General features: G+C 36.1%; 2 protein-coding genes across 5 annotated transcripts in view; both read left to right on the plus strand.

Annotated features, from left to right (window-relative positions):
* The window catches only part of LOC117792684 (forkhead box protein O), a 33,266-nt gene extending 10,414 nt beyond the window's left edge, over window positions 1-22,852 (plus strand). For 3 of the 4 annotated variants that reach the window (XM_034632906.1, XM_034632905.1, XM_034632908.1), the window contains exons 5-11: window positions 13,228-13,520; window positions 14,816-15,040; window positions 15,679-15,862; window positions 15,941-16,154; window positions 16,246-16,367; window positions 17,096-17,715; window positions 22,434-22,852. In XM_034632906.1, coding sequence (XP_034488797.1) covers window positions 13,228-13,520; window positions 14,816-15,040; window positions 15,679-15,862; window positions 15,941-16,154; window positions 16,246-16,367; window positions 17,096-17,482 — 1,425 coding nt within the window. In that variant the 3' untranslated portion in view covers window positions 17,483-17,715; window positions 22,434-22,852. The remainder of the gene's footprint in view (window positions 1-13,227; window positions 13,521-14,815; window positions 15,041-15,678; window positions 15,863-15,940; window positions 16,155-16,245; window positions 16,368-17,095; window positions 17,716-22,433) is intronic. The other variant, XM_034632909.1, reaches the window with a different exon arrangement.
* The window catches only part of LOC117792589 (mediator of RNA polymerase II transcription subunit 15), a 44,271-nt gene continuing 37,510 nt past the window's right edge, over window positions 17,575-24,335 (plus strand). The window contains 1 exon segment of the mRNA XM_034632789.1: window positions 17,575-17,715. Coding sequence (XP_034488680.1) covers window positions 17,575-17,715 — 141 coding nt within the window.

The raw sequence follows: 24,335 nt of genomic DNA on the forward strand, positions 1-24,335 counted from the left end.
AATCCGATTTAAGAATCTAACTTGGCCATTAATTTGCTTATAGCAAGTGAACTGGTTCATTTAGATGGTTCAAACAAAACTCTGTTACCCAATAAAATGATATGAAGTGTATGAAATAACGAATGAATGAATGGTCAAGTTCATGGCCAAAGAAAGAATGAATGAGAGAGAGAGAGAGGGACAGGGTGAGCAATAGAGAAAGAGTCAACAATCGTTTGTTATACTTTATTATTATTTTTTCTTTGCTGCATTTTTTTGCGTTGTGCGGTTTACTTTTTTATCTTTCTTTTATTTTTTTGTACTATATTGTTCGCATTCTTTCTCTGTTTTTTTTTTGTTTTTCAATTTTTTTTTGAGTGTTTCTGGGTCTCGGTCAGCGGACCGTTGTCTTGTCATCGTCATCGTAATCGTAATCGTCATCGTACTCTGTTGTTTGCATTGTCGCTTCCACTTGTTGTGTATGTTACTTAATAAATACATGAATTATTACATATGCTCGTTTGTCACGCTCTTGCTCTTTTCTTCCCTTTTCTCCCCTTTTCTCTCTCTCTCTTTGACTATTTGCGTGGTCCACGCGTCGTCACTGAAAGTTGCAATTAATGCGCTTTTATCTTTTGCTGGCAAAACGTTTTTTTTACTTTTTGTTTACATCCACTCATACGTAAATAGTAGGGCCGCTGCACACAGTCAAAGTACACACACAATCATAATACACACATGTTTCATTCACATGCAATAAATGATTTTCATAGAATATACTTTTAATATTCCTTATAAATTAATTCAAGTTTAATGTCAATATAAATTACATTTGAATTGAAATTGAATTCATTTTATAAATATCTATGCTGATTAATTTTTGCTTTAATCAGCATTATTAGCTGTGTTTTTCCTTATATTTTGAACAGACTATTATTTGGACTTTTTTGTGCACTTTTTTGTCTGATAAGCTCGAGTTGAAATGTGTGTGTAATTGTACAGCAATTTTTGCAAGTTATCAAATCAAGTTCATTGACATTGCGATTCGTATGTAAGTATACATCAGGGAATATATACATACAATGCATACGAGTGTATTATTAAATTTACATATTACTTGTTAAATTGTACAAAAATTCGAATACAAAAGTGCTCGGCTGTAAAATATCCTGTAATCAATATTTGTGATTCCCATACTAAATTATAAACTTGTTGAACAACATTTGTATTTATTATTATGAAATTTCAGGTAGGCAGGGTATAATTTATATTTAACTCAATGAAATATATACAATATGGTAATTTATGAGCTTGAGACGAGAAGGTAATCGATAAGTAATTATAAATTGAATATATCAAGTCAATACACATTACTGGACATATTGTCTGACATGTGCATTAGACGATAATACCTGTTTAGAACATTGGTAATGTCTGCAGGGTATTAAAAAGTCGAAAGAAATTAATTATACATACGTTCAAGTAAAAATTACATATACATATGAATCATTAATTATTTATTATAAATAGAGACTGATTTCAATTTCCAAATCGAATTTGCTAGAACGTTTTAAAACTAAGTTTATTGACTACCTGAATTCCTTCTAAATATGATACGATAATTATTTAATATTCCCTAGAATTTTGAATTGCAATGCGCAGAAACATTTCAATGCCATAAGTTTGGCATATTTGGTAAGGCCTTTGGGCCGTTATCATTTTTAACGTAACTCTTTTCAGAATCGAATTCACATTCACATTCGTATTCGCATTCGCATGAAGTGCTGTGCGTCATACACGTGATTTTCACACTCATACGACCCATGATCCCCAAGCTTCCCCCTTGCAGGGGTATCATAAATTTCGCTGATGTTACCACTTTTGCCCATTTACCAGACTTTTTGCTTGTTTGTTGTTGCTGTAGTTTAGCACCTCGCTGTCTGCGAATTGTTAAATCAAAATAAACCAAAGTAAAAGAAGAATAAAGTGAAGAATTTGCTGGTCTGGCGACATCCGAGACTTAAGGCAATACTCATATTTTGATGATACGAGAATACAGCTTAGAATCGCATGAGCATTACTATTGTTTATAATTATTTGGATTTAATTGTGGTATTTTCACGGAAGTAGTCGAGTGTCGGTCGGTCTGTCTGTCTGTCTGTCTGGCTGTCTGTCTGTCTGTCTGTCGATTTGGTCCCTTTTTGGCGATTACGCCGGCAAAATAACAACGTGATAAAGAAACCGCAACGTAGACAACGCAATGATGACGCTGTTAGCGTGAGTGTGATTCGTGTTTTGAAGTGGGGAAAATTGAGACGAGTGCTGATTGGGCAAAGAAAGTACGCAGTTAGCATTGCCAGAGCATCTATGAGATACAGATACAACTATAGATAGATATATATATATATACAGATACCAACAGACAGAGCTGTGACTTTATTTTTAGCGTTGCAATTTTCCGGTTCTGTTGGTTGAAAGGGACAGTTGTGGCATGCAACTGCCAATGCAGCTCTCATCAGCCAGAAGCATGTGACTCTCTGGCTAATTTATGCAACACGTTGCAAGTTTCTATACTTAGTCAGCAGACTACACCTTCAACCCGTCCTCCTTCTACGTCCTCTCCTTCTTCAGTCGGTCTGCCCCTTTGCCCTGTGGCTGCCACACAGCGACACCTTTGCCTTCGAACGCGTCGCTTCCTCTTCAATAAAAACTGAAATGACATTTGTGGAATTTTAAATTTGGCTTCGTGGCTTGTGGCCACATTCGTATTCACATTCACATACCCTCTCGATTGGCCATTGAACTTGTGCCAACATTTCTTTTTCTCTGCTTTCCTTACCTATCTGTTTAGTTCTTAAATTTAAAAAAAATGCAATACTCGCGATATACATATAAATATATATATATATATAGATATATCTTGATTTATTTTTTTTTGGCAACGATCCTCAACGTGTTAAAATTTATTTTTGGCCCACACACTTTGCGGTTTTTATAGCACGGTGCAGTAATTAAATGAAAAGTTGCTTAGAGCTGTTGATTTATGGCAGTGCGAGCTCTAAATATATTTATTTCTACGAAATGTTTCCCAGAATTATTCCACTTTGTCTCTTCTGGTTGCGATAATGGAAAAATTGATGATTCAAATGTTTTGTTACGTATTATACTCTAATTCCTTTTACATCAGCTTTAACTATCAGTGGCAATTTTTTATTTGTTTTTTGCTTATCAATTGTCAATATTAGCAAATATTTAGTGATACAGTTGAAATTGCCTACGTTGATTCTCTTTTCAATCATACACATTTGTGTGTCAGTCCAAATGATGATTGCTGTTGGAAAATGTTTCTCTTTTTTCTCGAAATCAAATTTTCCGTAAATTGTGGTTGTTATCACTATGCACATTAAGTTTGTAAGTAAGTAAGTTCACCTGTACTATACGTTATTATATATTAATGTGTCTACAATCTTTATCAGCACCTGTTCTAAGTGGTTGAACGCCTTTTAATTCTTTTTTTTTTTTTTTTACAATGTGTCAAGCTTTGAGCTTATTGTTGTAAAAAACTCTTACTATTTTATAGTCATATATAATTAATGAATTTCTTAATTACCTTTTGACTTACTACTCGACTTGAGCTTACGGTACAGCCTTGAAATGCCTTCATAGAATGGGAACACTACGAAAAGGCAGAACCTATTTTGCATATGGAATGTATGTAAATAAACATTCCACGCGATTGACAGTCAGATGGAAAGGGGTTGAGTAGAAATGTAGAAAGGGGGGCATTAAGTAATTCCATTCATTGACTGCGTTTAGTCAACATTACTTGTATAATCAAATCGACACTTGGAGCAACCACTTGGCATAGACCACGCCTTGAGTGCACCAAGGGAATGAAGAGGAACAGAGGTCGGTCAACATGTGCCGATTCGAACTGCGTCTTACAAAATTAGCAAAAAAAAATACTGGGAAAAAGAGAGGAAAATAAATGCAGCTGCAACTTTTGTAAATTATTTATTAAATGGCAACAAGCAAAAAGCGAGACACCACGAAAACAACAACAAACAGCAGCAGCAAAACCTGAACAATATTAATAACAATAATAATAGTAAATAGTAAATATTAAACGCGCGTTAAGTATACGCCGCATTAGACCAGTGCAGGTTTTTCTTTGCGCTGGTTTTTACATTTTGCGGCGCATTTTCTTGTTTGTGTTAGCTGCACTTTGCTATGAGAAACACTAACAATACCTTCGACAGCTATAAGCACAATTAAAGCGTAAGGGAAATTTAGAAGAGGCAAACGAAAAACAAAGCGAAAAAAAAACAAAATATTTTTGTTATTCAGTACATTTGGCAAACTTAATAAAATGAAACGTGCAAATACTGGAATAATTGTGCACAGTAAAAATCTTAAAAGAGCGATAACACATTAGAGAAAAATACACGAGAGAGAGAAAGAGAGAGGGGAGAGTGAGAGACAAAAACGTTTAACGCAGCTGAGAGTAATCTCTCACATTTATAATACTCGTATTTATTTATAAATAAATATTAACCTTGTACGCTTACCGCTAGCCCCACTCTCTGCCCCCCTCTCTCTCTCTCTCTCTCTCCCCACTTCTCTATATCTCTTGCTCTCTCATTGTCTGGCCAGACTGCGACCATGCCACATATTTTGATGGTGCTTTTTTTTTGCTTTGCCTGCAACTCAGAATGTTTTGTTATGGTTTGTTTGTTGTTGTTGGTGTTGTTGTTGCTGGTGTCGTGTCTCGTCTAACTGTACCGACGGGTATTGCGTAGTAGACACTTTGCCCGACACACGCCCACTTTTTGCTGCCAGCAGCAGCGACGTCAGCTGCGACGTCAGCAGCGACGTCAGCAGCGACGTTGAAAATGGCGCGATGGCGACGCGGAAGCAGCCGTGCCTCCGTTTGTTGTTGTTTTTTAGTGTTTTTTTTTTTGTATTTTACATTCCCTAGTTTCAGTTAACGTAATTTTGTAACATTTTAATTGTGACTAATCGTAAAAGTGTCGCACTAAAAGTATTTATATAGTAGTACTTAGTATTTATGCTGATTGACTTTCAATATGCATATATGTATAGTACGAGTATATATGCATATTTAGGAAGAATTCGCAATTTAGATTAACCACTTAGAATGTGCGAATTGAAATTCAACTTACAAAAGCTAAATTAAAACGTTTAGCCATAAATTGTATGATCTTTACAATATAAATTCAAGAACTTTCAGACATTTGATACATTTTTTCTAATTAAAAGATGTATGATCTGTATATAAGAACTTCAGTAATTAGACTTCAAAATAAAAGAAGATATTTGTTACCATTTCTTTAACTATTTATTTTTTTATTATTTGAATCCAGCACGGAAGATAGTACTCTTGTATTAGTTATTGCATTATAAGAAATATATGTATAATAATTGATTTTAAAAAAATTATATAATTGATATCCAACAAGCTTGTACATTCGAATCTCAAGAATATCATTAAATTATTTCAATGCATTGATATTCTAATATCACATTTAAATTAATTTGTCATGTTATAACATAAAAAGTGCTATGAATGCTTTCATGTGCTGTAAAAGCTTTCACCAATTCTCACTAATTTCATGCTTTACTAATAAAATAATTGCAAGTGTATGAGGAATGCGGCAATTAATTACGTTAAAAGCTCTTTTCATGCTTTAGTGTACTTTCAAGGCTTCAATCAGTTGTGGACATGCTCAATTTTAAGTGAAGCACTGATGTGAGAATTTGAGAATTTGCTTACATTTCAGTTTTTGCGCTGTACGAAATGTGTTCTACATGCAAATGCAATAAACACCTATGAAAAATGAACACATTGTAGATTTTACAGCAGTTTCTCGGTTTCTAATGCCTGTCACACTTTGTTGCCGGCACTGAATTTTGCATTGTCCGAGGTTAGTTGCATTTGTTGCACTATTTTACGGCATTACATTGGAATTTTTACTTCCCCCACTCCGAACTTGTTGCACTAATTAACGCCGTCTGCCTTTTGGCTATAAAAATTGTTGGCTGCACATAAAAATGTAAAATAAAGCTAAACTTTTTGAATTATTGTACGATTTATGCATCAAATATTGTCTGGCTGTCTCGAGTGTCTGGCACTCAGAACAAAGTAATAACAAAAAAATAAATAAAATAAAAATAAAAGATTAACAAGAAATTTAGCTAAAGTGCGCAGTTTTTGAAGGGATAAATAAGCATTGAGTAAGTGTTAGCTGTAAATCAAGCGAGTGGCTATTAAATTAGTATCGATTTAAGTACCGAATGTAAATATTGATATGAGCGGCAATTCCTTCTCTTGACTGATACCTTAACTGCTGTTACTATCTATATTATGCAGTCCGTCTACTGCTTTAATTGTCAACAACAGATTAACGTATTTGACGATTGAGGTATCGATACTTTCGTTAGTAAGCGTACTCATTGTGATTCCCACAATTTTAGCAGAAGTTTGTTGAAATGTTAATTATTATTAAAGCAAGTTCTGATTTGATCATTAAGCTAAACATACAGAGAGTAACAAAAGTTTCCATTTAATTATAAATAATGAATAATGAAAAGGCAACGCAATTTCAAACTGGTTTCCAATAGCCCAAAAATAGATAGCAATGTGAATTAAAAAATAAATTGATAAATTATTTGATGTGGTCATAAAACGAGAGTCGTTGTCGTCGACTGCTACCAATAATAAATAAAATTGCAATAATAATAATAATAATATGAGAGGGCCATAAAAAGACGAGCAGACAGAAACTGATCAAAAGAAACCAATCATAAAAAAATAAGAACTTGCGGCAAGATAAACTGTGTTTTATTGTATCGGCTGCAACAGTTTCAGACAAGACAAGACACAAGAAATTTCTTCGATGCCATTCCTGTTTCTGGTCGAAAGCATGGCCAAGTCCACACTGAAGAGAAGAGTAATAAAATTATATTATTTTTGCTTTTTTTTTTGTTGGTTTTGCGAATTTTACGCTAAACGCGTTGAAAATTACGCGAATTGCTTATGTCATGTTGTGCGAGTGGGCGTGGCCAAGAGAAGAAGGCGCTGACAACCTGGATTGATGGTCAAATGCCAGCAATGGGGAAAGGGGGAAGGGGGCCAAAATGAAGTGAACCTCGGCGCGTTTATCATTTCAATGGCTCCATTCATGTCCAGCTAATGGTCAAGGCGGCAACTAATGGGGCCACTGCTCGTAAATTGCGATTGAATTGTGAATGAGTGTGAGCGTATGTGAATGTTAAAGCCGCAAATGGTTATTCAATATGTTTAAATCGCTGTAGCTGGCATTGGGGTAGGGTTTCTGCTTTAAGCCCGGCTGTTAAGCCAGCTCAAAACATGCGGCTACATAATCAATCATTGGACTAAGCGTTGACCAGCGGCTGCGGCTTAAAGACAAGCAAATACACATACTCATAGTCATACTCCATCCAACTCCTACTCATACGAGTACTTAATGAATGTCATCAGACGAAACCAACATTTCTATTGCATACTTTTTGGGGCAATGTCCTCCCGTTGCCGTCGCACAAATTGTACATAATTTGGCTTGATTTCGCTGCCGTTGTTGCTGTTGTTGTATCTGCTTGAATGGCTAAAGTTTTTCTTTTTGCCTTTGGCTGATTGTATGGAAGCCAGAACCTTTTGGCCATACACTTTTTTCATTGAGAGTCGTCGAGACAAACGCGACACTTATGAACTGTTTATGGAGTGCACTTTTCTCCAGCTCGATGAGTGTCCCTAAACAAGCACACACACACACACACACACATTATAACTCGCACACATTTGTTGACATTTGTATTTGCTACTTGTTAGCCATTTTATGATGCGTTTGGCTTAAAGTTGAGCAGGTGAAACGAATTGAAATTGCAGCAGTAGAGTTGAATTCCAGCAGCGTTTCCGTTCTCAGTTCGCTTCCGTTTCCGTCAGGCGCCAGGGCTACAGCGATTAATCGCCAACTTTGCTTATATGTATATGTGTGTGGCTTTGTCGCCAACTCAAATTCATAAAAGTTTGCGTAGATATCAAAAAATAGAAAAAAAAAGAAAAAAGAAAAAGAAAACTTTTGCAATTTCATATCATGGCTGTATCATCACATCATCATTGGCTCGATAATGCTGCTAGTTTTATGTTCACATATCTTTACAATATTTGCCTAACTTTCTTAAGGGGTGACTTCAAATGGACACGAGGCAGGAGAATGGTAAGGGGAATAGGCCACATCAGCATCAGGGGGAGCTAAAACCCTCAAATCGGTTTTTGATACACAAATATCGATCTAATTTGTTAGTAAACCGAAGAGAAGAGTACTCTAACTTGTCACTTTTTTTGCTATCAAACATTCACTTGGTCTAGGTCGTTACTTATCTAATCTCTGACAGCCCCTTAAAGACCTCTCATATATCAGTTTGTTAGATTGTTAGTTGTTGCTAAGAGAGCGCGTCGATATTGAAAAGAATACAAAACGAAAGACCAAATATTATCAGGTCAACTGATAAACCCAAAAGTCTAGCATATAGACCATAATTTTGGTTGCGAAGTGCAAATGATGGCCTGATCCAACGTCTCAGAAAATAATTCCCACAAATGAAGGGTGATCCCCCTAACTGACTCTCTCCCGCCAATCTCCTGCCTCTTTCCCTCTCTCTCTCTCACACTCTTGAAGAAAACAATTTGTTTAAACAATTAATTAGACTGAAGTAAACATAAACATACGAGGCGAAAGAGCGGCTGCTTCATGCCGGGGCCATAAATTGTGTTTGTGGGTTTTTCTTCTTTTTTTTATTTGCCTGCAAATGGTATATCATTGATATTTCGTTGGGATTTGTTTAGTCTTCGCCGTTAAAGTGTTTACAAATTGGTCAGCAAAACTTTGTTAAAACAATTGAAATCAATTTCAAATCATTTACCACAAAAAAAAAATCTTAAAAAAAAATAGGAAATAACATAGCTTGCGGCATTCTAAACCGGACGTGCAGACTTTTTTTTTAACTGGAGCTTAGGGAGGCGATGGGGGCGTATAGGTGGGCGTTTTGGGGCGTTGCAGCGTAGCAGGGTGGCACATTAAATTTTAACTGCAATGAACTTGGTTGGCTCTTTTGATTCTGGTTTCATAGCGTGCCGCAATTAGCGCTGGGGTTGATCGGGGGCTGTACCTGGGCCTGAACCTGTGCATCGAGTGTCGTTTCAAAAATTTATATCTCAATTTCACATCTAAATGCGAATAATCTTTTTGCTGTTTTTTTTTTCCTACAACTCTCCCCCATTTGCCGTTGAGGTTCAGCATTGAGTTCATTTGATTTGTGTGTGAGAATTGCCGCAGCTGTTTAGCATTCGAGCGCGATTTCTTTATTATTTTATTTTTATTTTTACTTTTATTTTTTTTAAAGTAGTCCATACAGATTTATATATATATATACATACCTTTTGTCGATATAAATCTGCGCCTCGTATATTTGTATCCGGTCTGTGGACTAAACTGGACTAGCTGGCTAACTAACTGGCATTTAAAAGTTCAGTCAAAAGTTGTTTTTATTTGAGATTTTATGTATTTTAATCAAGCATTTAAATTATCTTAAAATGCTTTTATTATTGTTAAGAGAAGGTTAGGATTTAAGCCAGGCCATAGATACGAATACAAGGTTCTTTGGATAAATGAAATGAACTTAGAAGTATGATGATCATACTATGATCAAAGAAGGCTTTGATTGATAAAAATATTTTTTTAATATAAACAAAGAATGCATTACAAATTCTATTGATTTTTTAAAGTAATTTTACATATGATTACTTACATATTCTTATTTCCCTTTTTTTTTAATGTAATGAAATTGTTGTTGTATTTAAAACAAAGTATATAGAGTATTCAAATAAATTGGCCATTATTGCAACTGAAAGGCACGTTCATAGAGCTTTGAACATAACTTAGATATAACTATAAGAATACCTCTTAATATTAAAATCTTTGGACTGGTTAAAGTTAAACTTTGTTCATATTTTTTTTCCCACTTTGCGGCACATGCTGGCATTTTTTTTTTTGTGGCTGCCACATGCGCTCCATAAGTCGCTCAAATGGTCCAATGAAATATGCATATTTGATGCGAGATGACGGCGTATCAGAGGCAGACGATAGAGGAGGAGAAGGAAAATGGGGATGACATTCCCTCCCCCGACTTAAACAAGTGCTAGGCAAGCAAAAAGCCATGAATATGAGACTGAAATGAAACGCACTCCGGCAGAATTAATATACTTTAGTACTTGCCCCGTTTTTTCTCCGTTCTATCTCTCACTCTTAGCCCTTAACTTGAACAATTACTCATATAAATTATAGAGAGAAATGAATGAATCAGTGCGAGAAGTTCCTTGGCTGACTAATAAATAAAAATTGTGCCCTAATAAATGTAATTGGCATTGAGTATGAGTATGAGTATTTCTGCATAACTGGGTCAACATGGATGCCTGGCAACCAATTTGGGAAAGTAGAAGTAAGCGCTGATGGGAGGAAAAAGGGAGTTTCATTGTAATTCACGCTTAGTGCACATTAATTGTATATACACAAAAGGACATGCGGCATATCCTTGGCGACAAATGGACTCTCTCTCTCTCTCTCTCTCTTTCATATGCGTATTAAATTTCATTTCAGATTTTTTTTTTTTTCATTTTTCTCAATTCAATGCAAGGCAAATCGATGAAGCCATCGAGCCGCCGTCATTTCGCAATTTCGCATAGTTTCAGCTTCCTTTTTAGCCGGGCTATTTTCCATACACTCGCATTTGTGTTGATTGGGGGATGACCCACATATGTACATACACTTCCCTTACCGATTTCCCTTATACACATAATGCAGCGCCTTGGCAACTTCCCTTGCCGCGGGTTGCCATTCATGAGTATCCTTGGAGTATCCTCCTGGAGTACTCACACTCAATTCACTTGGCATGTGGTCGCCACATACACATGCATATCCATATCAGTATACATACATATCTTTTGGTTTAATAGCGCCAATTAGTTAGATGAATTGAATCTTTTTCTGCCAGGCATTTCGCCAGATTTAAGTTTATGAATATTCAATGAAGTGTGTGCCATAAATTATGAATGCCATTTGTTAGCATTCCGTGGAGATTTTATGGCCTTGAGGCTCAGCGTTTTGGTCGCCTTAAAGGTTACATGAAGGTTCTGCACTTCCGACAAATTTAAATATTAAATATCGCCAGAAATCTTAACAAATTAAATTATTTACTTGAAGTAATACAGCAAATGAAAATTGACAGCAAATTATTTTGATTCAACATAATTCAAATTTAATAATATTTTAAAAGTAAAAATATTTAATAATGAACTTTAGATGAAATTATAAAATTTACACAATTTATGACAATTAATATCGTATAATTAATGTAGTATAAGTTTAAATTTGTAGGACTTTTTAGTGTATTATTAACTAAGTATTGTGCAAGCTATGATGGTAAAGATTCACCACTGACTTTCTTATATGTGAAAGTAATAATCTTCGAATGATTACAGTACTATCATTTGAGAAGTACAAATTCTTAACCCTTTATGCCAACTAATTTATTCATGTTGTGCCAATAGCAATTCCAATAACACGATAAGGTTTATGTCCAGCCGATTGTAAGATAATCTACTTTTAGGCTCATTTGCATAATAAAATCGTTTCGCTGTTTAAATTACTGCCAAAAGATGCCAGACATTTTACTAACAAATAGGGATAAAGGGCATACTTAAACATTTAAATAAAAATGATAACTTTATGCAAGAATATGGCAATAGAAAAGGGTAAAGTGGCAATTGTGCGTGTGTTTCTCTCTCTCTCTCTCTCTCTTGCTCTTTTCCACTTTACTAGAAAGGGGTGGGGATAAAACCAAAATGTCATTACAACGTCGACGCCGCCAGGAGACTCGCCAAACAGGACTCGACTGACGCCAAGTAAAAGTTTTGACTCACAAAAAAAAAAAACCAAGAAGACGAAAAAAAATATAAAGTATTAGAAAGTCTGTACCCCGATGATGGTGCTACTCCTGTCGTGCCCTATCCCTTGTCTGTCGTCTGCTGTCTGTGCACAGGTTTAGTCGCCATACACCCACACACACACACACACACGCACACACATGTCCTGGCAACGGTGATAAATGGCGCCAATGTGTCGCCTGAAGTCGCGACGCAACGCAGCCGCCATCGCTTTTGATTTTGGATCGGGTTTGGAAGCGGGTTTGGGGTTTGGGTTCTAGAATTCGGAGTTGGAGTTGAAGAGAAGCTGTGGCTGCTCTGCTGTTACAGTTAGTTTAGTTTTGTAATGCTCCATTTAGCTTGGCTGCCAAAGCTCTACAACATTTTCTTTCCTCACATTCTTTTTTTTTTTTTTTGGGAGATACTCAACAAAAATGTAACTGATGACAAATCCGCACTAAACGTGTTTGATTGTTTTTGTGTTGTGTGTGTGTTTGTGTTTGGCGTGTAATTGTTGTTAGTTTTTACCTCAGCTAACGTATGTCAAGGGAAAGGGCAACTGGTTAGTTGGTTGGTTGGTTGGTTAGTGGGTTGACTGCCTCCCAGTTCACAGTTGAGTTGCCGGTTTTGTTTGTCTGTCTGTCGCCTTGTCTATTTGTCGATTTGCTGTCATTACGTTGCGCATGACGATATTTATGACTATTGTTATAAAATATGAATTGACAGCTTAAGCGACAGGCGACCGGCGAACGGCGAACGGCGAACGGCGATGACAACGACAAGGAAGCTCAAGACAAGGACGAGAACGAGAACGAGGACGAAGATGAGAACGCGAATGAGAATGAGAACGAGAACGAGGACAAACCAAGTGAAGACAACTTCCAATTAGAGACCGCGTGTATGTGTCTGTCTGTTTGCTCTAAAACCCATAAAAACGTCGTCAGACAATTGAATGGGAAACCGGCAAAAGGAAACGCAGCAAAAGACCTCAAGCTACCTCCTCCCCCTACCACCCCCCGTCCTCCTTACTCACCCCGTTGTTGCTGCTTGCCGCACAGGAAGTGTAACGCAATTGCTTACAAATTGTTACATCAGCGCGAAGTGAACATTGAACTGAAATTGAAAGATTTGCAAATTCCGTTCGTTACGTTACGTTCTATTTCAACATATAGTATATTTTTGTCACGTCACTAATTGCCACAATTTGGTTGCATGTCCCATTACAGAACTCCATACGGCACAATCTATCGCTGCACAATCGTTTCATGCGCGTTCAGAACGAAGGCACCGGCAAATCATCATGGTGGATGCTCAATCCGGAGGCGAAGCCTGGTAAGTCGGTGCGTCGTCGTGCCGCCTCCATGGAAACATCGCGCTACGAGAAGCGACGTGGACGGGCCAAAAAGCGTGTCGAGGCACTGCGTCAGGCCGGAGTTGTTGGTCTCAATGATGCAACACCATCGCCCAGCAGCAGTGTCAGCGAAGGCTTGGATCACTTTCCAGAGAGTCCGCTGCACAGGTAACTATTAACTGCTAAAGCTTTGCTTGATAACCACGAATACGACTACGACTACGAGTACGAGTATATCTAGCTTTGACTTAAAGTAGAGTCTTTAGTCTGTAGTTTCTTTGAATTTGCAAATGAATACTCAATTTATCTATGTACCAAAGATCCAAGGCCAATTTTAATTTCAAGATAAAATGTAATCTGAATTCAAAACTAAGTTCACACCTGCGAGGTACATATACAGTATGTTAAGCATGTATTTTGACAATATAAAAATGCATCTATTGATTTTTTGATTTTTAAAAATACATACTAAAACAATAAAATAAAAAATAAAATAAAATTCCATAACGCGAGAGAAATTGTGTAAATATTTGATTTTGTCAAAACACTTTCTTGACCAACTGTATATGAGAATAAATTTAATACTATTGTTTTCGTGAAACACAATAGCTAAATATATAAACCAAATTCTACATAAATATCTTGTAGGAACATTTCTAAAGTTTTTAAAATATACTAGAACAAAAAAGTCTTAGCTTTCTTCTGGAATCTAATGAATAAAAGAAAAATTTATTATAACAAAATCCAAAAATCATAAAATTTAATTTTCAAGATTTATGGAAATATTAAAATAAATTTATTTCAAATAGTTTGGGCTTCAAATTTTTTTATTAAACTTGAATTTAGGCTAAAATTATAAATTGAATAATGTAAAAAATCAGTAATGTAATTCTTTTAGCAATATAACTAGAAATTTGCGGCAAATGAAATTTCTTTGCATTTAGTGATATAATATTGCTTTCGATAGACATATATCGAACAGGTGTGAACTTTGTTTAAGTAATAAAATTTGAGCACATTAAAGTAGTTTTTTTAGTTTTAATTTAGAAAAAATTAGCATGTTTAGTCTAATAACTAAGTAGTTTACAGTTATTCCGCACAAATCGCGCTTCAGCTTACACCAAACAAAACAAAGAAACATGTATACTATATCGAAAAATATATATTTTATTTACTTAGTATGCATATATGCATATTTGAATGCCAGCTTTTGTTTGTAGAGAAATTAAATATTTCCTTTGGCATTTTGACAGAAGTCTCTGAAACTTGAGTTAACTAATTATAATTTGCATTTGTTAATTTAAAACAAAAACAGAACCAATAAAAACTTAATTTTGATTTGTGCATTTGTATTTTTTTGTTCTCTTTCGTTTTTGTTATCTTTGCTTTTATTTTTTTTTTTCTTTCTTTTTTCGCTTTGTTTATCTTTATCTTTTCATTGTTGTTTTCGTTTTGCGGTTCAGCGGCGGGTTCCAACTGTCGCCAGATTTTCGTCAACGCGCCTCATCAAATGCCAGTTCCTGCGGACGTTTAAGTCCGATCCGTGCTTTGGATCTCGAACCCGATTGGGGCTTTCCGGTCGACTATCAGAATACGAAAATGACACAGGCGCAGGCGCAGGCACTCGATCAGTTGGCCGGCTCCATGGCGGATGAGCTGAAGCTCCACGATATGTTGCAGCAGCAAGGGTCAGTTGATGATGATTATGATTTCAGTTCTTTGTGTGTCTCTCTTCCTTTACGATATTTCTTTCGCCTGCATTAATACACATCATTATCATCATCAGTCACAAATTGCATGTCTATCATATAATGTGATGAAAAACAAAAATATGTTCCTTATTCTCATTTAGGGATGGGTATCGATTTGGTGAACTCGATATTGTATTTAAACCCAAAAATAAAATAATATTAAAATAAAAATTGTATCTAATTTTATGCATCAATTTCTAGTACATATAATATAAATATTTGAAAATCTTTGATTTTGCATCAATCTGAAGCATTTTCAGCTACAATTTACTTTTTCAAAGTGTTAGAGCTTAATACAAAATATTTTTCTAATTTATAAACTTTCATTTTGGGACTTTTCTTTTTTGATTTTCTTTTCATATTAAATGATGCGATTTTTATTTATAAAACATTTTACGGATATTTATTCCTATATAGTATTTTTGATGTTATATTCTGTGTACAATTTTCACAATGTATATATCGATACTTTTGTTTGCCGATACCCATCCTGAATGCTCAATTGTGAACTGTTCTATAAAGTCAACATTTGTTTCTGTTTAATTTGCAACCTAACGATCGTACGGCTGGAGCAGGTTCAGTGCAGCATCTGGTCCCCCACCACCGTATCAGGCACCTCAGCAGCCGCAGCTGCCACAAGGCTACACGCTCAATGGACCCGTCTCCGCGTCCGGCTTTCCAACGCTGCAGCCGCATCCTCAGCCCCAGTGTCTGTTGCATCGCTCCCTCAACTGTGGCTGCCTGCACAGTGCGCGAGATGTAAGTGTACAGATCTCTGAATCATTTGTTGTTCATCCATTATGTACGATCTGCTCTTCTTCTTGTATCTGAATGCAGGGACTCTCGCCGAATTCAGTAACCACCACAATGTCGCCTGCGTATCCCAATAGCGAACCCTCGTCAGATTCCCTCAACACATACAGCAATGTCCTGCTGGATGCTGCCTCCGATAATGCGGCACTCCTTGTGCAACAGCAACGGCAACAACAGCAATTACACCAGCAGCAACAGCAGCAGCAGCAACAACAACAGTTGAGCTCCGTCTTAGATGGTAAGTTTGTACTGCTTCAAGTGTCAACTTTCTGATGCATCATCTCTTCCTCTTAATCTATCGCCTCTCTGTCTGTCGCCTGCTTGAGCAGATAATAACTGCGCCTCTACTTTGATAGGACAATGCCTGGAGGCGCTCAACAATGAGTCGCAGCAGATTGACGAATTTAACCTGGAGAACTTTCAGGGCGATCTCACGTGCAATGTGGAGGAGGTGAGTTGGTTGTGAAGAAACTTACACCTATTTCTTATAAGATTTTAAATAAAAGAATATTGTTATTATCTTATTACTTAAATAATACTACCTGTTTTTAATTGAAAGTTAGTGATATTCCATTTTTTCATTTATTTTTATTTAAATTTTTCAATAATAATAAACTAGAACTGTCAATAAAATCTTAAAATCCAATTTCAAGTTCATAATTTATTTTTAATTATATTTGTATTTTTAATTTTTAACTTAATTTTTATACTTGGTAATTTTTTGTTTGCCGACTGCTTTTAGTCGTGCATAAATAAATAAATAAAAATAAAAATTTGTAACTAGCATATATTTTTGATTTTTTAAATAAAATTCGAGGTATAACTTTTATTTATAATTTTAACAATATAAATCATTAACAAATAATATTCAGTAACTTTGCAATTAAAATACGAACATTATTATTATTTTAATAATATTAAAATGACATTAAAAAATTATACAGTTAAAAATTTAATATAAATAGAATTTTTTTTAAATATTATTTATTTATTTTTATATATATTTATTTATTTTTATATATATTTATTTATTTTTATATATATTTATTTATTATATTTATTTATTTATTATATTTATTTATATTTATTTATAAATTAAGATAAAATTTGTTTTCCTCCCTATTACAGTCGGTTCATTTTATTGCAAGCTAATTATTATTCACTTTTTGCTACTTGCAGCTGTTGCAGCAGGAGATGAGATACGATGGTGTGCTGGACATCAACATACCGCTGGCCACAGTCAGCACGAATGCTACCAATGTGATCTTAACAAACAATAGTACAAACAGCAGCAGCAATGCCGGTGGCAATGTTGGTGTTACAACCACAACCAACAGCAGCGCGTTGCAGGCACAATTGCTTTTACAGCAGCAACAACAACAGCAGCAGCAGCAGCAACAACAACAGCAGCATCAGCAGCAGCATCAGCAGCAGCAACAGTTGCTGTTGAGTAACAATAACAACAGCTTGGATTTGGCAACTCAAACGGCAACTGCCAATCTGAATGCACGTGTACAGTACTCACAGCCCAGTGTGGTCAACTCGTCGCCCTCCTGGGTGCACTAGATCCACCTGCAGATGCAGAGCCACATCTCGACTAAGATGATAGTTAATAGATTGTGTTGTCGTTGCCAAGACGTGGCCGGAAGCTGTAGCGGATGCCGTACAACGATAAGCATAAGGATGAGCATAACAAGCAGGAGCAGGATAAAGATGTAGAGGAGACGAAGGATGATGAGGTGAAGGAGGAGCTGCTGCTGCTGCTGCTGCTGCAGCTGGCCGCCACAACAGTTTACAAAGTGAGTGGAATTCGGTTTCAATTTGCATCAAGCTTAAAAGCCATTCAATGTGACAGTTTATGAATAAATTATGTTAATAATGTAAAAATCACAACGCATAAAGCGATACATTATGAATATGTAAAAGCCAGGCCAAGACAGACCAGCAGCAGCCAACCCCCAAAATGTTGCTGCTTTTCATGCTAGAATTATGCGTCTTCTGTTTATCAGTAGCCAGCACATACACATATTTATATACATATTTATTTTTATTTTTATATATAGATATATACAAATCGCCTTAGTTCAGTTCATTTCGCCAGCTTCATGAATCTTTCATGGCCATTTCCATTGGCATTTATATTTCCCTCTGCTGACAACGGACTTTTCATTTTTTTTTTTTCTTTTTTCGGTCTGTCGCTACTTGAGGCCAATTACACGCGTTCAATTATCATAATACAATGTCAAGTGTATCCCATTTCCTTTGGCTCAAAGCAGTGAGAAGAAAGAAAACACGTTTAAAGTCCCTGCTTTCAATTTGGCACTTTAAAGTCGGCGCGTGCTTTCTGAAATTATAGGAAATTAAGTCAATTTACCGGTGCCATAAAATATGTAAAAGCTTCCAGTGTGTGGGTGGGGGGCATTCAAGTGTTCTTATGTCCTTCCCTCGCGTTTGCTACTGTTGTCCTTCCTCTGGCACTGCCCCTTACCCGCTGTAATGGCCACGCTAATTTGGTTGGCCAAGCGGCCCTAGGCTCCTTTAGCGACCGCGGTGCAAATTCGTCAAGGCAACCTGAACTTGCCACCCCACCAACCTCTCGCCCCCGCCCTCTTGGCCACCTGCGAGCTGGGCAGCAAAGCAAATGCTGAAAAATTAATTACGTCCTTAGGGTGACTTATGCACAGCAAATGTTGTTGTTGTTTTAGCCATGACTAAAACCATTGGCTATTTACCTATTACCTGCTCGACTCGCTCAAATCAAGTGTGTTAAGTGCCAGCTAATATTGAAAAATTATCTTGCATTTTTCACATATTTTACAAACAGTTTTTTTTTCTAATGAAAGCTGGGCAAGATTTGAATTCTAGCCCTTAACCCTTTTGACAAAGAGTTCAGTTAAAATCGACGAGCTTAACTTAAAGGAATGCGGCAATGGCTGACGAAGAAGAAAGAATCTTTACAAATTATTTCTCTTACAAATTGATATCGTTTGTAACAAAATTCAATTAAATGTAATCTTTATAAAAAAATTGTTTGCTGATAAAATAATAAATTGTCTTTATTTGACTTTGAATAAATGTTAAAGGAATATATAAACTTGTTTGAAATAGACACTGACTTATTTTATTTAAACATTTTTTGGAAATTTGTATATTGTAAAGAACAAACTTAAATTTATTTAAATGACGAAACTTGCATTATTACATTTTACAATTATGTTAATAAATACAAGTTTTTCGATTTCAATAGTCAAGTAAATTATCAATTTTACTTTTAATTTTTATAAAGCATTGCCTTGTCGGATATACCTAAAAAAGTCAAGTCTACCTTTGTCTCACTTTCATTCTATTCTGGCTTTTTTCAATGTCAGTTAAGCTGTCAGTGTGCATTTTTGCTTTGTGCCCAAGTTTTGTAATGTAGAGGAGCAGCTCGACCAGGGAGGGAAGGGGAAGGTGGAGGTTGTGTAATGGGCAATGGGGCGACAAAAAACCCAAAGAAATGCCATGAAAAAGTTTTCACCCCGGCCGCGAGCACAGTGCAAGTACGCACAAATTGAATTCCACATTAAGTTTGTAAGCCAACAATTAGAAAACAGCAAAGCGACCAGAAAAAAATCTCTCAACTTGCTGGCCAAAAGTAAGTTGGCAGCAGAAAGAGAGAAAGGGCGAGGTGCTTCATGTGTAAGAGTGAAAGAGAGCGAAAAAGGTGGAGAGGGGAAGCTGCCACAGGACAAAGTTGTAACTTTGTCAAGTTCTGGCGCCAATCGTGTGACGTGCTAATAAAATAAAATCAAACCGTCTACTTTGCGAGGGGGCAGCGGTAATGGGGGGGAGGGGCATGGCAGCTCTAAAATTTATGCCAAGTGCAAACTTTTGTGTTTGGCTGCTGCTGCCGCTTCATTTGAGTGAATAATTTGAATTGCAGCCAGCAGTGAGCGGATTTACATTTCTTCCCAGTTTTCCTCATTTTCTCTCCGTTTATCATATTTCCATCTTTCACTTTTTTTTTATTTTATAATTTCGCCAGCCGACAGCGCTAAGCATTCTTGTTTCTCGTATATAAATTTAAAATTTCTTTTCTTTTTTTTTTAACATTATGTAAATGCTGTGGCATGTCGCTTAAAGTTGTTTTCCGTGCGGCAAGTTGCCGTGGTGTATTGCATATTTAATAGAATAAATATAGAATGCGTCGATTTTAAGACTCACACTTAAAAAAGCCCATCTAATAAGCCGCGAGCGGCATATGCCAATAAACGGATAAAGTTGCCAGTGCCAACGACAGCTGCAACATTTTGCGGCAGCTAAGCACAATTTCCACATGCTCGTCCTTGTTGTCATCATCGTCCGCAGATTGACTCACTTGACACATAATAAAGTCACACAAATTATGGCTGCAGCTGCTGTGTGGCACGGCAACAAGAGGCATAAAGGAGCAGCAAGAGCAAGAGCAGGGGCAGGGGCAGGGGCAGGGGCAACAGATATTGCCGCCCTGCCCGTGGTTGCCCCGGTGAAAGCGCGCGTGAAACACAAAAGCATTTTCAGGCAATTTATTAGAGAAGAAAACCAAAATGCGCGATTTCTGCTGCCTTTTCATTTTTTTCTATTTTTCTTCAGATTGAGGTTGACATTGGCGACGCTATCTTGGCCTACGCCTAGGCAACAACGACCCAAAAAAAAAAGAAAAAAAGTTTTCTACTTTTTCATTTACAAATTTTTTCTAGAGGTGTTGAAACTTGTCCGCAACTCGCTGAATAATTCAGGAAGGCAAGTTTGTTAGAGCGACAAGTTTGCCGGCCAATTCTTGTGGCACATTTGATTAAATTTTAATGCCAGTTGCATCATTAATAAATGTCTTGGGATTTGTCTGAATAAATTGTGTTAGCTCGCCCACGAGAGTAAAACTCGTACTCTCGGCAGAATGACGGCTAATTGTTAAACTGTTCACTTTTTGATTCAAAATCTGATTATCCTTAAAGCTGACAGGGAAATCAATTTGCCAGCGAGCGAGAAATTGTCAGCAATTTAATAGCATTTAATCCGCTGACAGGCAGCAGAGGCAGTGACAGTGGCAGGGGCAGGGGCAGCTGGTTGCTGCCACAAACCACATTTACACTCACTTAACTCGAGCGTAGAGAGCACAGAGGTCGACCTAAGACCCTGTGCTGTGTTCTGGCAAAGGACGCGCCTTGAGAGAAGTGTCGGAAAACAATTGCCAAGTGGCAGGGAAAAACTCACTGAAGAAGCAGTCAACCTGCAGGAGCAAGTGAGATAGCAATCAAAGGGCTTGTGCACAAGCTGCTTAAGACCCTCAAGGATTCCTGTGTGCGTGTGTGTGAGTGTGTGTGTGTCACACATACATACAGTGGCTGGGCAAACAAAGCACTGCGATTTAAACACTTGTTGCATAGCACAAAGGAACGTCATTATCCTGAGAGACGTGTATATATTTTATATACGCACCCAGAGCACACACACACACATGTGTAATAAGTAATAAAGCAAACAAACGACGCGTTTGTAATAAACTGCAAGGCAGGACACACTCGAGGCGCTTGTAAACAGGCAAAGCAACTCTGCAAAGTGCAAATATATGCCAGGGGCGTGGCAACTAATCACCAACCAGTCAACCAGTCAACCAGTCAGTCAGTTAGTCAGTCAGTCTGTCTGTCTGTCGCTCCAGCAAAGCCAGTCAAGCCCAAGGGCGGCAATAAACTTCTTTGACGGCGCACAAAAGTAGGCAATACTTTTTTCACACGGCCTGTGTCAAAGTATGCGCACATAAAATTCAATTGCAGCTCATAAAAATTGCGCGTGATCAACATACATACAAATATGCGAAAATACGACTCTCTATTGATATATGCATAAATCACAATACATATATAATTTTAAGCTGTAACTAATAAAACGGCCGATAAACGACGAATTTTGATTTTTATGTTCGCCGCTGCCAACAAACATTTGTGATTCCCCTCACTGTTGAAATTTATTGTTATAGCCAGCACGCAGCTAAATTCTTATTTTGTAACAACTTTGCTGCTGCTTCGACTACTGCTTCAAGTTGTATCATTTTAAATGTTTAACGCTGTCGCTTTTATGGCATAATTTGAGCCTGTCTTTTGTAGTTTAGTTTCGTCGCTCATTTGCATAAAAATTGCCAGGCTGAGGCTTATGGCAACAATCTCTCACATTTGCTTATCGCTTATGAATATTTTGACGCCAAGTGGCAGCGGAAGAGAGTAGGAGTGGAAGAAAAATATAGAGAAAGAGGGAGCTGCCAAGTGTCAACTGTCTAAATGAATAAATTAGCCACAATTTTGGCAGAGCTGGACAGTCTCTGATTGTGCTTTTATGGAGTGTTGATGGCTGTTTGGCATACTCGCTCAACTGACTGTCAATAGTGTGATGTTGTACCCATTAAGCTGCTATTTATATACCCTGTAAAAATATATTTATCACATTTTATTTAGTTAATTCTATGACTAATCAAAATTCTTATGCTTTTTCTATCTTTTTGCAGGATTTATCTGGTCGCTTCTAATTAAAATACACACACACACAAACACGCGTACATATACACATAAACATATACACATACACATACTTATAGCATATTTAGAAATGCGTTAACTTAATTGCATATACAAAGTAATAACCAATGTTTAGCGCTTAAAATTAGTTGAATTCTCTCTGTGCATTGATAACATAAAAAAACATGAACTGAAACTTCTTTGAAAGGAGTTCCAATCAAACAACAACAACAACTACAATAAAAACAACAACAACAACAACAGTAATAGTAACAACAACAAATATTGCTAGTTTGTAAGTCATACTTTGTACATATTAATTTTAAAAACCTTAGCATAAAGTGAACCACAAATAAGAAAGCGTAAAACGTAAAAAATAAATGTTTCAACCTAAAGAAAAGAAAGAAAAAAATAAATGGCAAAATAAAGGAAAAAATTGAACAGCAAGCAGAACGTAGAAAATGAGATGAAATTAAAAATTAAAACAAATTAGCACAATTATATAATAATTTATGCTTGAAACTATTTAATTGGAAATATTTGTAATTGTAATTGTAATGTGTACATTTCTGTAGAACGCTTCAAATGAAGCCCTCCCCCCCCATTCATCATACAATTAGGACTCGCAATGGAATACGTAATATCTTCTGGCATCATCTTTGTATGTAAATAGATCCAGAGATCTACATAAGATTGGGCTCACGAAGTTTTCTTTTTGTGAAAAATCGTTTATCCAATTGATGAAAATAAAGAAAAAATTTAACTGAATGCTAATAAAACTGCGCTATTTACGTTCGTTATAGTTAGTAATGTTAAGAGTTAATCAAAAAAAAAAAAAAAACTAAAACACAAACAAAACAAAACTTGAATGTAATTCATAAAATTGTAGTCTAAGTAAATGTAAATGTTGCTAGGCAAATAAACGTAAACATAAAAGTAAACGAAAATAAAGTAAAATAAATAAAAATAAATGATAAAAGAAAGAAAAGTAATATACTACCTATACTATACTATATTGCGCATATTTGTGTACTATTATGGGCTAAATGTTAATTATTAATTAGATTGTACAATTCAAATGTAGTTCATACTATTTAAAACAATTAAAAAACAAGCATAGATAACGATGATAATAAAAATCAACAAATACAAATACAGATAATTATTATTTAAATGTGTTATTTTAAATATTATTGGTGTGGAATTTTTGTGCTTTCAAGTACTTGGGGATAATTCTTCAGCTACCTTCAATTTCAAACTGATGTTTTCAACATTGAAGCCCAAGTCGGAAAGACCAATTTTAGGAAATACAAAATTCTCTACATATTTCTTTAATATACAAATAATTTACCAATAAAGAAATTACCAGCGCTTGCCGTATTTTTAGCGCCATCTATTGGCTGGTAGCATACCTCAAGCTTTTTCTTAACAGAAAGCTGCATTAACAGCATGTTACGACAACTGCACATGACCAGTAGATGGTGTTTAATTCTGTTAAATATGGGCAATTCCAGCGAAAAAAAAGAAATGAAAGACTTAAAATTAATCAAAAATTAATTTTGAATACATGAAAATTTAATTTTGTTGAGAATAACGTTAAAAGTTACTTAGAGCTTCAAAACTCATGTCAATCACATTTTTAAAATATTGTTTACATTCTTCATATTTAACAGAAAATCCAATTTTATTTTAGGCTTTTATGTTTAGCTTAAGCTGCAAAAATTTAAATATATTACAAGGAACTCAATAAATATATATTCGGTTACATTGTTCCCAGAGAATCGTTAATTGAGAACTCACGCTTCCGCTTTGATTTGTGGCCTTAACATTATATATGTTATGTTGTCTGATGAGGCCAATCAACAGGTGTTGTGGTTCAATAACCTGGCGAA

Source organism: Drosophila innubila (genome assembly GCF_004354385.1).
Source record: "Drosophila innubila isolate TH190305 chromosome 3R unlocalized genomic scaffold, UK_Dinn_1.0 2_E_3R, whole genome shotgun sequence".
NCBI lineage: Eukaryota > Metazoa > Arthropoda > Insecta > Diptera > Drosophilidae > Drosophila > Drosophila innubila.